This window comes from Cyclopterus lumpus, chromosome 9 (genome assembly GCF_009769545.1).
Source record: "Cyclopterus lumpus isolate fCycLum1 chromosome 9, fCycLum1.pri, whole genome shotgun sequence".
NCBI classification, from domain to species: Eukaryota; Metazoa; Chordata; class Actinopteri; order Perciformes; family Cyclopteridae; genus Cyclopterus; species Cyclopterus lumpus.
Window position 1 is genome coordinate 17392980 of NC_046974.1, and position 15801 is coordinate 17408780.

The 15801-nt window shown below is 41.2% G+C and overlaps 1 protein-coding gene across 1 annotated transcript; it reads left to right on the forward strand.

Annotated features, from left to right (window-relative positions):
- On the forward strand, positions 1-14571 carry LOC117735932 (proprotein convertase subtilisin/kexin type 5-like). Its single transcript, XM_034540851.1, has 17 exons — positions 1-85; positions 335-471; positions 2243-2456; positions 3786-3854; positions 8461-8521; positions 8613-8758; positions 9005-9211; positions 9458-9541; positions 9781-9967; positions 10054-10271; positions 10772-11014; positions 11125-11358; positions 11436-11616; positions 11706-11923; positions 12163-12263; positions 12430-12637; positions 13014-14571. The coding sequence occupies exons 1-17, from the start codon at positions 1-3 to the stop codon at positions 13415-13417; spliced, it is 2997 nt and encodes a 998-aa protein (XP_034396742.1). The 3' UTR covers positions 13418-14571.
- Positions 14572-15801: the final 1230 nt, after the last annotated feature.

Genomic DNA, 15801 nt, shown 5'->3' on the forward strand with positions numbered 1-15801 from the left:
ATGGAAAGTGCCACCTGTGTGATGCTACCTGTCTACAGTGCAGTGGTCCAGAGAGTGAGGACTGCACCAGCTGCCCTCCGACACGGTCAGAACCACTGACTTACTAGTAGTGATGTCACACTTCTAGATAGTTCAAACAACCTTTTTAACAAATGTAGAAAGCAGCTTAATAAAAGAACTCTTGTTACTGCAATTTATGTCATGTCTATTCTAAAATGAGTGACCTATCCATAGTTTATTTAGCTTTTGGTCACTTTGCACTGCTTCTTATTTTAACAAATGTTAGCGAAAGCTATTTTTGCATGTTCATTGTTAACCACATTCCCACCTGCAGGTTCTTTGATGATGGACGCTGTGACATCCGCTGCCAGACAGGGCGTTACGCCATGGAGAGGCAGTGCCATCTCTGTCACCACACCTGCCACGAGTGTACTGATGAGGGACCTGACAACTGCACCAGCTGTGACAGAGGTACACTAACAGAGATCAAGATTTGAAAGCCACTATTCCTCTTGTTCGATAATGACACAAACGGTTATATATTACTCAATGAGTAAATCCCAATTGAATGACTAACTGAAATTATCTTACATATTTAAATAATTTCCTTTTTTTCTTTCCCTTCATCCCAAACCGGCATGCTCTTAGCCTTTGAAGTGACACAGGTAGAATTTTGCAAGCGTGCACTTGTGTTCATTTAAAAACCCATCGATCTAGCTGTGACTGGAATGTAAGTGAAATCGTGCTTTTTTGTGACATCACATGGATCAAGCCAAGGCTCATTTGTGCCAGACTCCACTATCAATCCTCTAAAGGAAAATTAATCTAATTAAAGCAGTAATTCATCCAAGGCTTGCTGATGTGCTAAAAGGGAGAATCAGTCATTTGTTTGTATTTGCAGAGGTCACTGCAAGTCTCAGGTTTTAGTTCAGTTAAAGGACAAGCTGTGTCTACGTTTGTTGAGGAATTGTTCTTACTTATTTAATTGTTTTAGGATCTTGTGAATCCAATACAAAAAAACAACCTTATTCATCAGTGAGGAAACAATTGGTATGATAAAACCGGACGCCGTTAGAGGCTCACAGCTGAAGAAATATCAACTTGAAGGTGGTAGTAATAACTGTGTTTATCACAGTGTCACAGACGGTATTATGGCTGTCAGAATTAATGTATTTACACTGGGGAGATTATGTTACGCACACACCCACTTTAAGATACCAGACAGCCATGGAGAAGATTAACACCAGATTTCCCCTGCACACACTCTCTCTCACCCTCACGTGTGCGCACACACTCAATTAGCCGGCAAGTTTGTCAGACTGTTTGCAAATGTGGTTCCATTTAATTGCAGGTCTGTCTGAGGCTCACTGAGACATAACAATAATAACATGCAGAAACCCTCCATCTGTCTCTCCCCGTGTCATTTCTGTCAAAACAACCTCTCTTATCTTGGCCAGTCACACACACACACACACACACACACACACACACACACACACACACACACACATGTATACTGGTAGATATTGAGCAGACAATTACTGACACTGGCCGTTGATAGTAATGGGGAGTCTTCCACCCCTGCTGTCTCTAAAGGGGGGAAAGAATAAAAGTGCTACAAAAGGAGGATAAAAAGAACATTTTAAAATACACACACAAGCAAAGACATGCCTGAAAATACAGTCACACAGACTGTATTACAGAAGTATAGAGAAGTTTATTTAAATTTGATGGAAGCAAAGACAGGCCAGAAGGATTTCAATCTTAAAAGCAATTGAATACCTAATTGATCAATTTAACAATTGAAATATCACTTAATTCATATCATTGGAATATTTTACTTTGAAAACATGTATCTCAATGTATGTAGTGTTTATGTGAAGTCTCATTTAAAATGCCAGTGGCTCATTTCAATATCTGCAATATCACAAACTGGTTCAATTCAATTCAATTTATTTTGTATAGCCCAAAATTACAAATTACAAAAATGTTTTAACAATGCCTCACTGTGAATACCTGCATTTTATATATATATATATATTACAATCTACATCTATAAAGAGACTTTCAGGTGTTTTGTGTGTTGTAACTGTGTGACCATTCAATGTTAATATAATGAGTTTAAGTAAGTCTATGGGCTGTTTCTGTGTATGACCTGCTGTCTTGAACACATCTGCATATCTGTTTTGTCCCTCACAACATTTCCTTTACATATTGCATTTTCTTGTCTTTCTCCATTTAGATAGGTTTGACGTGGCCAGGTACCTCTTTCAGAGTCAGTGTCGGGATGTCTGTCCAGAGGGGTTCTTCCCCTCTTCAAGAAGACGGTGTGAAGTCTGTCCCGCAGACTGCATCCTCTGTTCCTCAGCAGACCACTGCCTCCACTGCAGCCCAGGACACAAGCCCAGAAATGGCCAGTGCGTCCCGTTGGAGTGCAGTGCAGGTGAAAGATGCTGGTAGAGCCTCATCAGACATGCAGCATTCTTATTTACTATAGTCACTATGATAAAGTCCACTACTTTAAGTAATGACGTATAGCAAACAATAAACATGGTTAACATGTTATAATAGCTGTTGCTCAGCAGCACTGTCACGGAGCTTGTCTTAATGTGGCAGACATCACCTCAGGGACATGTAGCACAGTGACCTAAAGAAAATATTAAAACTAAAATACAAAATATGCAAACCCCCAGGTCTCCTAGCCACAATTGCATGTATTGTATATTATGCATAGATTGACCAAAGAATAGGAAATAAGAAGATACTATGCTTTTATTTCAGTCAGGTGTGACATATGCAGATCAGAGGAGGGATTTTAAGCTTCTGAAGTTAACGTTTAAGGTTAATTTGTCATTTTACAACACATATTTCATTGCCCATTAAAATATATATATATATATATATATATATATATATATATATATATATATATATATTAGATCCCTCAAGATACCCACATACTGTATAAGGGATATACAAATGGAATAGAATAAAATAAAATAAAATATGTCCATGAGGTGATTCAGGTGTTTTAGGTTATTCTTAATTATAGCAATACAGTGTAATGAAACAACATTTTTCTTAGAGAAGACAATAAAAAAGCCCAAAATGTGTTCTTGCTTCTACTTCCTGTTCAACTAAAGAACATGTGCTGAATGTATTTAGTGTCCTCAGGGAGATTGTGTCAAATGTGAATGCCAACCAAAGGAGGATTGAGAAAGAGCTGATGTGCTTGGACTGAGATGCTGGAAGTTTTTAAGTGAGGATATAATATGTGAGAGGGAGGATGAGACGAAGTTCTTATCATATAGCAGGCAGGTCTAAACACGCCCCACAGGCCGCTTGAACTCTGGAGTAGGTGGAACATACTGTATCTAAAGCTTTGAGTTTGGCAGCACTCTCGTCCTTGTTTGGTTTAACAATTAAGCGATAATGTAAAAGATGGCAAAGAGTGTAATTCTAAAATAAGATCAGCACAAATAAACTAGCATCATCTTTTTGATTGATGACAACAATTAACATTACAATGGCTATTTATGAGACTGGTAGTGATTTGATTGAAGTGTCTGTAAGATATACTGCACCCCACTAAAAACAGCTGTGAGTCATTTGTTGTGACAAACAAAGAAACTTGAAAATAAAGCTTATTTTTCTCAATTATAAAAACCTTATTTTATACATCCAGGAGTGAGCAATTAACATGAACTCAATACTTTTGGAGACATGTTATTTCAACATCTTGTTGTGTTACTGTATGTATTTTTATATCTGCTGTTTTTTATCAGGTAAGGTTGCAAATGCAGAGAAAGAGGACTGTGTCCCCTGTGACGAGGGCTGCAAGCTATGTGAACGCAGTAAGTGCACCACATCTTCTCTCACGACTCACTTTCTCTCCTCCTACTTCTTTCACCTACATTGATCAAAGCGCAGAAATATAAATATAATCAAGTTATAGCAGCAGCAGTTATATGGCACACCGCAATATCTTACTACTCAACGTGGCTGTAGATAAGAAAACTTGTACTGCTCAAATTCAACTGTTTTCAGAATCGGAGACATTATTTCAGTCCCCAGGAGTGAGATGCAGACATGTCAGAAAAGCTTGTAACATAAACATAACTCTTAATAAAGTAGGATTTACTGTACTAAGTGTGTTGACCGTGAGGTTGGGGTGCTTGCACTTACTTATGATGCTGCCATTGATGGTTAATGCACCTCACTCTTTACAGTAAGCTCTATTTCACTGCAGACACATCGTCATAAATTAACTTAAATGTGAAGAAGTTATTGAAATGAAGATTGTATATATTGCAATAAGCCTCATTCATTAGGGAAGTCATTTGGACCAACTAAAGACAATATCTTAACTAGCTGTAGATTTCCTTAATTATCAGACACCAGGAGAAGATGCCACAAGACTGATGTTTATCTTCTCGACAAGGAACATTACCTGAAATCTAATTCACGTCATCTATCCCACAAAGGGCTAAAATATTTTCCGCTCCAGGCTAAATGCCTCTGGTAATTATTTGTATTTTCAATGCCGGAACCCTCCACAATGTTTGTTAATATAAAAAAATCAGCATACTTTTGTGTACAGCAACACAACACGCTATGGGCTCTTTTTCTGAATGGTGTTTTGACTGTGATTAGTTTTTTAACACAGAGAAATAAACCATACAGTATGAAATCTGTATAAATCTCCTTGCTTGTGCTCTTACACCTCACCATGTCAGTACAAGCCACATAAAGACGACGCATTTCTACTCATGCTTATCAACATACCATAGGAAGCTGCTGTGCTGAACTAGTCTGAGGTGGAGACGGGTAATATTATATCATTATGCATTCTAGGTGGAATATCTTTCTCCATTCTCACCCCACCAGCCTCCCTCCCACCACTTGCTCTTAGTAATCACAATTCTGCCAGCTAAACAAGCCAGTCAGCAGATAAGATATTTGAGATGATTGTTCCCTGTGTGGCGCAAGGCTACGGGCGGAAGTGAAGATGAAACAGAACGTGTAGGATCTGGCAATTAATATATGTGTGTGTATGCTTACACGTTGTCCTTATTTGGCTTTTCAAGGCTTTTGATACATTTTTGCCATTTACAGTCAGACATGTTTGGCATCTGAGGCAGTTTTGGATGCCCTCTACTTTCTTCGGGGCTACTTTGTGGATCTTAAATCAATTCTTTGAAGTTCAACCCAAAATGTTATTATCTTTTCGGGCATGTTTATGCAAACATTGCTCCAAAAAGGAAACAAAACCAAAAATAATTCGACATGCATTCTGAGGCCAAACAGTTGCACTTGAGGTTGGGGTTTTGTTTCAATTTTGGGTGAACATAACATAATATAATATAATATAATATAATTGGATCAGTCATGTTTTAAATCCAAGTTTTCTTTTCCTTATCCGATCAAGGGTCCAAGGACAGTGGATGTTATGTGCTGCACAGATTGTAAAGCCCCTTGAGGCAAATGTGGGATAGTGGGCTATATTAATAAAATGTACTCGACTTTGCAAGGCTCTGTATAACTTAGCCCGATGATAAAAGGTTGCTCAGGCTGGCAAAATCACCAGTTGATAAAAAGCCCTCATTATCTTGGCATATGGCTCCATGACTTCCTCTGTTAGGGAGCATTGCTGCTGACACATTTCTAATCCGTCTATGTTCAGATTTTCTTTGAACGTTCATCCTTTCTGGGTATCTGTGCCCTTACTTCCTTACTTCCTTTACTTTGCTCCATACACTTTTTTCATTTCATTGATGAGGGTTGCTTGACACCTTTTTTGACCATCAGTGTTCAAGACATGATGATTCACACATACTTTGCATAGCACCATGATTTGTTTACTTATTTTCAAAATCAACTACGATTGACCTTTACTGGTCATACTGGCTTCAGGGAAGAAGTATTCATCTCGCTCCTTTACTGCAGAGCTGGAGTCTTTCTGCTCAGAGGCTTTTGGCACCTAAAGCTCAACTCACCTCCAATTCAGTTTATTTTGTTTAGCCCAAAAATACAAATTACACATTTTGCCTCAGAGGGCTTTACAATCTGTACACATACGACATCCCTGTCCCAGGACCTCACATCGAATCAGGAAAAACTCCCCAAAAATAACCTTTCACGGGGAAAAAAGGGAAGAAACCTTCAGGAGAGCAACAGAGGAGGATCCCTCTCCCCGGATGAAGAGAAGCAATAAATGTCATGTGTACAGATGAATAGCATTACAGAGTTACAACACATTCAATGAATATGACAGAATGTATGAATAATTAGTAGTAGGCATGGACCACGATCCAGACCTCCACAATCTATGAACCAGAAGGAGGAAGAGAGGAGGGGGGCATCAGCAGGGGCCATGGCAGAAGTCCGGGCCACAGAGGCAGGAGGCATCGCGAAGGAGGCCAGATCAATGAGGCCAGGCCCTTGAGGCAGGAGGCACAGAGAAGGAGGCATTGGGAAGGAGGCCAGGTCCAGGCCAGGGGCTGGATGCAGGAAGCAGGGGCTAGGGGTCAGGACCCAGGACCAGCTTTAGACACATCCAGGTCCAATGGACCCTATGAGGCGAGTAGGGTTAGTAATGTGCAATGAAGAGATGTAAAGGAGAGAGAGAAGAGGAGGTATCCTAAAACGTCCCCTAGCAGCCTATAAGCCTATAGCAACATATCTAGGGGCTCGACCAGGGCAAACCTGATTCAGCCCTAATTATAAGCACTATTAAACAGGAAAGTCTTAAGTCTATTCTTGAATGAGGTGACTGTGTCTGCCTCCCGGACTGAAAGTGGAAGCTGGTTCCATAAAAGAGGAGCTTGATAACTGAAGGCTCTGGCTCCCATCCTACTTTTTAAGACGCGAGGAACCACGAGTAGCCCTGCATTACTCCAATCCTTGCTGTTGTGATATGTACAGCTCATATCTGAGTCTTTCTTATGAAGGGTTTGCATCATTATACCCGCACATATTCTGTTTTTCTCGACCAGCAATCCACTTCACAAACAATTAATAAACATGTCACTTTCTCAAACTGCAGTAATAATTTGAGGTGATGGTAAAACTGAGTTTGTCCATCCTCAGTCCTGACTCTGTGTCATCTCTTATCACTGAGACTGAGAATGAATCACTTTGATGTGTGATTGTTTGTACGTGTGAATGTAATATGTAGCTTGTGAGTACATGTAGACTGTAAATGCGTGTGTATGAGTGCTTGCACATTCCACATGTGCATACTTGGGATGTGTATGCCAGTTTAAATTCTGTTGAAATCTCCCCTGGCTTTCATGGTTAATATTTATGCAGGAGCTATTTTCTCTCTTCTCATAGACACAGCCTGAAGGCATGATTTCCAGCTCATCTGTCCCTCCCACCTTTCCTTTGTCAAAGTCTTTCTCTGTATGAGTAATAGGTTTCACAGGTAGGGGCTTGTCGACCACATTGAAGTGCAAACCAGTGCAGTGTTGAGTTGTGGGTGCTGGAAGAAGACTGAGAGGAATGGGGTGTGGGGGTCGATGGAGGCTTTTATGGAAAGGATGAATGTCCCTGGGGAAAGTCTGCAGAAGGGGGTTTAAAAAAAACCATCTCTTCCTTCTATTTCTTTTACTATGCGTCTCTCTGCTTCCTGTCTGATCCGTTTCTTCCTGCTCCTTCTGTCCTTGGAGATATTTTGACATCATTGGACTAAGGGAGGGCAAGATGGCTCTTCCTCGGTTATCGGATGGATGATTTTGATTGACAGCAGGAGTGAATTAGTTTGGAGGAAACTTTTGTGTACAAAAACAGCCTCTCTCACACCTGAATTACATATTAATATCCCCTGCCTAGGTTCCCCGGTCTCCAATAAAAAAACATACACTAACAGCAAAAGTTTTTTCCATAACCTCACTCACATTATGCTTGTTTTTGTGTCATTCAGCAAAATTCACCTTCAGTGCAAGCTACACAGACAGCATGAGACTTCTGACTTCTTGAAGATAAGACAATATAAATGAACTGTAATGCCTGTAGAAACTCTTTGACTTTTACATTTGTGAGGACTTCTGGGTTTGATTTGTTTGACAGTTTTACATTAGTCACATTCAGCTGAAGATTGATCTGTGAGTGCCCCTCGATTCTACAGCGTCTGAACATTTTATTGTGCGTTGTCAGAGTGCCTCCTGCTGGTGTTAAAGGAAACTGGGTTCAGAAAAAAATTAACACTTACCACCACAGTAATATTGTCTTTATATATATATTTTTTTATGTTTTCAGTATGGTGAGATAGTTTTGCAAAAAGAGTAGTGCTACATCATATATACATTGAACAGAAGCTGCAACAACTGATAACAAGGCTGATCAAAAATGCAAAAAATGTTTTGTCTTGCCTTGAGATAGCAAACAAAGCTATTTCACCAAGTCCAGGCATCACAATATGCCTGATCTGGTTCGTTTAAATTCTGCTTTTCATCACAGAGGATTCAGGCGATCAGGAGCAGGGAACTGTTTGTCTCAAATGTGAAGATGATTACTACCAGTAAGTATCTTCAGTTTAGTTTCATTGAATTGCACCCCCATAGTGGTATGTCCTCGCATTGATACCATCTGTCTTTCTGTCTGTCTATCAGGTTAGGCACAGACTGTCATCAGTCCTGTCCAGATCGGACCCACAGTGTGATCGACACCATGATGTGCACTCCATGTGAAGAACAACAATGTGTAATCTGCGACCAGTCCCAGTGCTACTGGTGTGAAGAGGGTTTCTTTGGCTTTGGTAAACATTTGAACCATTTATAACTGTGGGTTGTGGTGTGAATATCAACTGGAGAAACTGTGATCGGCATTCGGTTTTAATATGTTTTTTAAAGAACTGTAAATATTAAAGTAAAATTCTCCATCTATTGGTGTCTATGATCACAAACATCACAAGTTTGAAAAAGTGTCAGATGACAAATTATTATTATAGGAAAAGTTTTATTGTGTATATAGAGAAAGTAAAAATGTGTATTTGTATGTCCAGATGACAAGTGTGTGGATCACTGTCAGGAAGGTTTCTTTGTGGATGAGGAGAGCCGGGACTGTGAGCCTTGTCACCGCACCTGTCGTACCTGTGGAGGGCCACAATATGATGACTGTGACTCCTGCGAGGAGGGATTCATGCTGAAGAGCGGGGAGTGTTTAGAGGGCAGACAGCTTTCTTCCTGCACTGAGACACACTTCACAAACAGTATGGAAAAGTACTAATTGTTGTCAACATGACCTTTCCTTTACTTGTAAAATGTGACGCTGACTTTGTACAACTTCCCTCACATAAACATCAAACCCAAATGGTGAAGCAAGCAGGGAGATTTGTATTTTCTATCTTTCATAAGACACTCCGCAACACACACTTCAGTCTATTTGTCATCCCCTCATTTCCTCCTCTGTCATTCATGTCAATATTTTGTCCTGGTTGCCTATTGCTGCCCATCAGGTCAGGGCGAATGTGAGCTGTGCCACGCCGCCTGTAAGACTTGCTCTGCTGCGGGGAAGGAGGACTGCAACAGCTGCTATTCTGGTAAGCATTTGCTGCTTCTATGCCACTACTAGCTCCTGACACTACTAAATGTTGAGTGGCCTTTTCTTTGATGTTTTAGGCAAACTTGCCATCCAAGTATATGTTTTTTCGGAAGTAGACGATGAAGGACGAGATGATTTAGAATCTACCTTAAATCTAAATAAGCTTTAGACCACTGACGATCTTTGTGGCCATTCGTTTTCTTTTGTCAGTGCTGCGATTGGTCTTTCTGCCTTCAGGTCGTTTTTTGACTTCCCATCAGACCTGCTTGCCCCGTTGTCCATCTGGTACTTTTGCCAACCAGGCGTCCAGCCGGTGTGAAGACTGCTCAAAAGGGTGTGTCATGTGTCAGGATGCCCAGCAGTGCCAGCGCTGCCGCAGTGGGCTTAACCTCCACAATGGAGTGTGTGTGGTGGATTGTCAGAGGTGCTTCTTCTGTTTTCACATTTCTTGGCTTGCACACACACCATCATACTATATTAATGATACCGTATTCTCTCTTTCCTTCCCAGAGGGTTTTCTCAAGGTGGTGTATGCCAGCCGTGTGTGCCAGAGTGTGCATCCTGCCAGGGAAATTCCTCTCACTGTCTGAGCTGTGAGAAACAGTATCTTCTGCTGGACCGCTCCTGCAGGTCTCACTGTCCAGAGGACTATTACGCAACCGAGAACCGTGAATGCATTCACTGTCCAGCTCACTGTGGAGAGTGCAATCAAGATGGCCTGTGTAAGAGTAAGTACGCTGGCTGTCGCAGTGGAGAGTAGAGAAATGGAGGAGGATTGAAGAGAGCATTTTTGAAAGGTGACTCAGTTTAGTGTTGAAGTAGCTGAACAGAGGAGAAGGGATATGAGGAGGAAGGAGATATTGTTCTCTGCTCACTAGACTACAAATAGTTCAGCCATGATGCTTACATCTAAGATTGACAGAGGAGAATCCGATGAGAAGAAGGATGGAGGAATACAGGAGATATTTGGGAGAAGACTCTGAAGAGTGATGGAAACATTGGGTCAACGTATCTTTAGTAGTAGTACCTAAATTGACATGACAAGATTGTTTCCTAGATATATAGTTTTTGATTATGTATGTAGTGTTAGCATCGTTGTTAAACACAAACAAGTGTTTTATTCATGACTGCTTCTTGTTATTGAAGTGGATGAGAAGAACAAGCCAGTATGAGGAATAGTTAGGGCTGTCTGAGGGGATGAAGAGATTACAATGTGTTTCTCTTCCAGAGTGTGCTCAGTACTACTTCCTCCATGAGGGTAAGTGTGTGGATGATTGTCCCAATGGCTACTTTGCCAGCGAGAAGCCACAGGAGTGTGTGCATTGCCATGCTGATTGTGCCTCTTGTGACGGGCCGAGCTTTGATGACTGTGATGTGTGTCGCAACCCAAAAGCTGTCCGTTACAATGGAGAGTGTCTGGCTAAGTGTCCCAACAGCACTTACTATGACGCGACTACCAATGAATGCAGAGGTAGGGAAGGTGGACGTTTATATTAATCATGCAAAAATCAAATGCAGCTCTACTCTATTATTTAAGGGTTTATTCGTTGCCTGTGTCTCATTGCTTTTTTATTTTCCTAGATTGTGACATGTCATGTCAGACCTGCTCAGGGCATCAGCCCTCATCGTGCCTCAGCTGCGATACCCACAGGCGTAAAGATGCCAGCGGGCACTGTGTGTGGTTCATTCAGTGCTCTTTGCGCTCATATATGGACCATAATGGGCAGTGCCAACAGTGTCACAAACTCTGTCATCGCTGTTCTGGACCGGGCAAAGACAACTGCCTCAGCTGCAATGAGCCACACTTCCTAATGAGTAAGTTCGACCAATAGCTTTTTATCCATCTAATGTAAACTTCTCGTTTTTAAAATGTGTAACTTTGTTCCCATTAGACAACACATGTGTGCAGGAGTGTTCTGTGGGTTACTATGCAGAGGACAAAGACAAACGTGTGTGTGAACGCTGTCACTTCAGCTGTAAGTCATGTGTTGGTCGTCACAGTTTGCAGTGTGTCAACTGTAAATCTGGATTTTTCAAGCAGGGAAGCAACTGCGTCGAAACCTGTTCAGAGAGGTTAAAAGAGCACACGGACACAAACAATGCTATCTTATTTTTCATCAAAGAACATCACAAACTAAACTGATATCCTCTCTCCTCGTCAGTCACTTTGGCAACACCACCACCATGGTTTGTGAGCAATGTGACCCCTCTTGTAGCCAGTGTGGGGGTCGTGGTAACAGAAACTGTCTGAGCTGTCGGGAGGACTACGTCTACTTGAGGCGGGGGGGACAGTGCCTGCTGAGCTGCCCTCCGAGCTTCTACCAACACAGCCGCTCCAAGACCTGCCACCAGTGTCACCCCACCTGCAAAACCTGCAGTGGTAAAGGAAGCCTGTCATGGCTTATTTCTGCCGTGTTTCTTTTTGTGTGGTGGACTGTGTTTTGAAAATATTCCCTTTAATTGAGTATGAATAATGTCACAGTTTCCGAGACCCCTAGACTACTATTTTCATAGCCAACACCCTCCCACCAAGCTACGACGAACTTCTGCTGCACCTATTGATATGATTTTAATCTGTAAATTCCAGCTCAGCGATCTGATGACATTATCTCCTTCCAGATAAGGGCGCTCTGGCCTGTCAGTCCTGTTTTGAAGGCTACACGTTTATGGGAGGCATCTGTTTATCCAAATGTCTCGTAGGCTACTATGCCACTTCCCAGGTGAGAAAGCTTGTGTGTTGCTGAATTTGCTCTCGGGAAAAAATTATAATATATTGGACATATAGCTGCAGTTTATCAAGGCTGCTCTTTAAGTCCTGGAGCAGTAGTTGGAGATAAAATGTGTGACATTCAGTCTGCAGTGTAACAAATTATTCTGTTGCTTTAGGGCTCTGAGTCAGAGAGTGATGAGCCAAACTGCAAGGCATGTGACCCGTCCTGCATTGACTGCCGTGGTCCCAGCATGTCGAGCTGCACAGTGTGCCCCGCACTCCAGATCCTGCTTGATGGTCGCTGCTTGTCCTGCTGTGGAAATGAGACACGCCATGATGATCAACCAATACCCAGGGAGTGCTGTGACTGCAAGGCCTCACGAGGTAAACCAGAACCCACACTAGAAAAGTCTTTTGAAACCCACAATAGTGTTTTACTTGTTTGGGAGTCATCAGTCACACTCCTCCTTTAGGACATATAATTGGCAATGGTTACCACCCTTTGTAATTGATCTAATTGATAGCCTTCCCACTACATAGACATGAGTTTCATCTCCCATTCCAAACATAGATTCCATTACTTGTAAACAATGGAAATATGTTGCTTTTACAAAAAAGGCCTTAGGGCCATGAAAGACAAGACAGCATTCAACTAAAACAACATTCTTGTAAAAGACACTCATGCCAGACAAACCCAGTATACAGATTACATTTCTTACTTGGAGTAACCTAATGGTGTGCTCTATATCTTTCTTCTCAGAGGAGTGCATCATTGGTGTAAACTTTGTGATGAGAGATGCTGAAGACATGGAGTCTCAAGGCAGCACCGCCAAACTCCTTGTCCTGGCCTGTGTTGTGCTTATCCTCTCTGTGGGCGGTGGGTTCTTCCTCTTCCTCAATGCTCGATCTAAATCACTTGCCATTGCACCCAAAACCAAAGCGGGAGGCTATGAGAAACTGGGCACCAATGGGGGCATTGCCTCACAACACCACACCTCTTCATTTGGGGAGTACAGCGACCGAATCATTGAATGTGAGGAAGATGAGGAAGATGATGATGACATTGTGTACATGGGAAAAGATGGGACAGTGTATCGGAAGTTCAAGTACGGACTGTTGGATGAGGACGAGATTGAGCTAGAGTACGATGACGAGAGCTATTGACAGGGAAGTAGCTCTGCCTGATGCATCATTTCAGTCTAAACGTGTTGTGAAAGTTGTTTTTCCCCATTCCTCAGACATGTAATGTCCATTTAATTATTTTTTTAAGAGTTGGATCTCTTCAGATCATGTTGGCACAATCAGCAGGCGGAGCAGTCTTTGGTGAAGGAGGGTGGCAATTTCGCAGCAATGTTTTTCAATTATATTACATTTCAAAGACACTTTAGTCGCACCAGCCAGTTCCTAATCAATATGTTAATATGTTATGACATTTATGATGGTCATGAAGTTCTGTGACCATTGTCTGAAACGTCTGACAAAATATGACTGCTGGGTCAAGTTGGATGTAGACTTACTAGTGGTCTAGCCTCAACATCAATCATTTGGGTTTCCTGTTGGATGATGCAACCTATTCCTTTGATTGGTATGAAGAGTTGGTTTCTTTGTTGAGCCACACACCTCTGGGAAAGTTCTATATGTGCTGACAATCATATTCATGTGTTTGTTTACATTTTCTAGAAAACATTTTATTGTCGAACAAATATAATTTGAAGAACAACATAAAATGATATAGAAATCATTCTCCATTGATATAAGAGAAAAAGCAAGCTTACAAAAGGCATTCATGTTAGTTAAAATTAGCATGTTGAATGTTCAACACAGTGACACATTAAATACTACATGTAATTGCACATTGCATTCTGTTATTACAACCCAGTTAACATTTGGAATGAATGTTAGCGTAATATACTTCCTCTGTTTCTGCATCATCTGGTATGAAGCTCAAATGAATCAGTCGTAACATTACTGTCAGTTCTTTCTGTGTTTGAATTGTAAACTGGACTTTGTATCGCACTGCAGGAGTCACCAAAATATACAAAGAAAACTTTTCACTGAAGTAAAATCTGTACCTTGGGGGGGTTCTGTTTGGGTTAGTTTACACAAAGAGAGATATTTTCCAACTGGTTTTGTCTTGTTTAAGCCACAGTGAAATGCTGGCATCTGCATGTCTGTGCATGTGTCCAGAATAATACTCAAAACAAATTAATTTAGCAGGACATTGTTCTTTTAGGTCTCCACCAGTTACGTTTTTGCATTTGCCTTTTATTGCTGTCTCACCAGGACAATAAGAGGTCTGCATCCCACCCACCGAAAGAGTAAACAATTAAGATCGGTCTCTGTACTTGGTTGAGTTGAAATTTGCTCTGAATTATTGTTTCATAATAAAGTTGAGTGCACTTTTGATGAACATTTGTGTCGTGAATGTACCTGCTGATGCACCGAGCTGAGTTGAAGTGATTTGGGGGAGCTGTTCCCTGTAATTGTTGAGCTTAGTAACATGTTGGTATTGGCTTCTGTGTGTGATTGTGTTACGTGACAGAGTTGAATTAGTCTAAACTACTTTTAAATCATTCTTGGATCTATGTTTAATGGTTCCTCATCTGTCCCAAGGGGCTATCATACCATCCCTACTATTGTTTTCTATGTAATTTAGTATTCTCACACAAATTGAAAAGGAAGAGCCTTTAGAGATTAATCTGAACTTACTTACAGAAATTACCGAAAGACAGCTTTTAAGGTTCCGAGTTGTTCTAATTTCTAAATTGCTTAAGCACCGACATCACCAGACTCATGACTCATCAACGTGAAGTTGCCTTCTGATCACGACCTTTACCCTGAATCCCCAGCAGAGCAGGTTGAGTCCAGTGTCTTATCTCATTCTAGACTTTGTAGCAGCCAGCCAAAAACAACCACAGTCAGCTCTTTAACGGCACAGCAGAGGATTACTGACATGTGAGTGAGAGTGGGAGAGCCCCAGCAAGCAGAGGGGGATTATTGACCCCTTTTGGCTCCTGTGATATTTGATTGGAACTGCTTGTTGCTCCGCTCTTCCCACTTGAAGAACACAGAACTGTCTCATATTTACCCCTCTGTTGGACATTACATTTCCTCTTGACCTCTTCGATACGCACACACTCTTCACACAACCCTGAACCCTGAACCTACATAATCAGTAACTCCATTTTGGACATTTGGACTATTGACACTTGTGCAAAGAGTATCTGATACTCGTCGGATTGAGTAATGGGACATTGTAATTCTTTGTTTTGATCAAATGGATCTCTTTTGAAATGTGAATGATCTAAAGTGTGTATGGAAATGGTTTTGAGATAGAAACTACTGTTTACAATTCGATTGATTTTTTTTTGGCCCTGAATGTTTGAAGAACTGTTTGAAAAGAGAATGACATAAGATCCGCTCAAAACAATATTTATCTGATTATTACCTTGAGTTTATTAAATCAGGCTAAAACTTAACAAAAACAGAAAACATTGACTCTGGGACATATGCCACTGTCCTTCACATGGTGTGCACAATAACAATAT

Bases quoted from the DNA above. Each gene is read 5' to 3' on its own strand.
- LOC117735932 (XM_034540851.1), top strand. From the start codon at position 1: ATGGAAAGTGCCACCTGTGTGATGCTACCTGTCTACAGTGCAGTGGTC. The intron at 472-2,242 runs GTACACTAACAG...TTCTCCATTTAG, and splicing joins CTGCACCAGCTGTGACAGAG to ATAGGTTTGACGTGGCCAGG. The intron at 8,759-9,004 runs GTAAACATTTGA...TTGTATGTCCAG, and splicing joins AGAGGGTTTCTTTGGCTTTG to ATGACAAGTGTGTGGATCAC.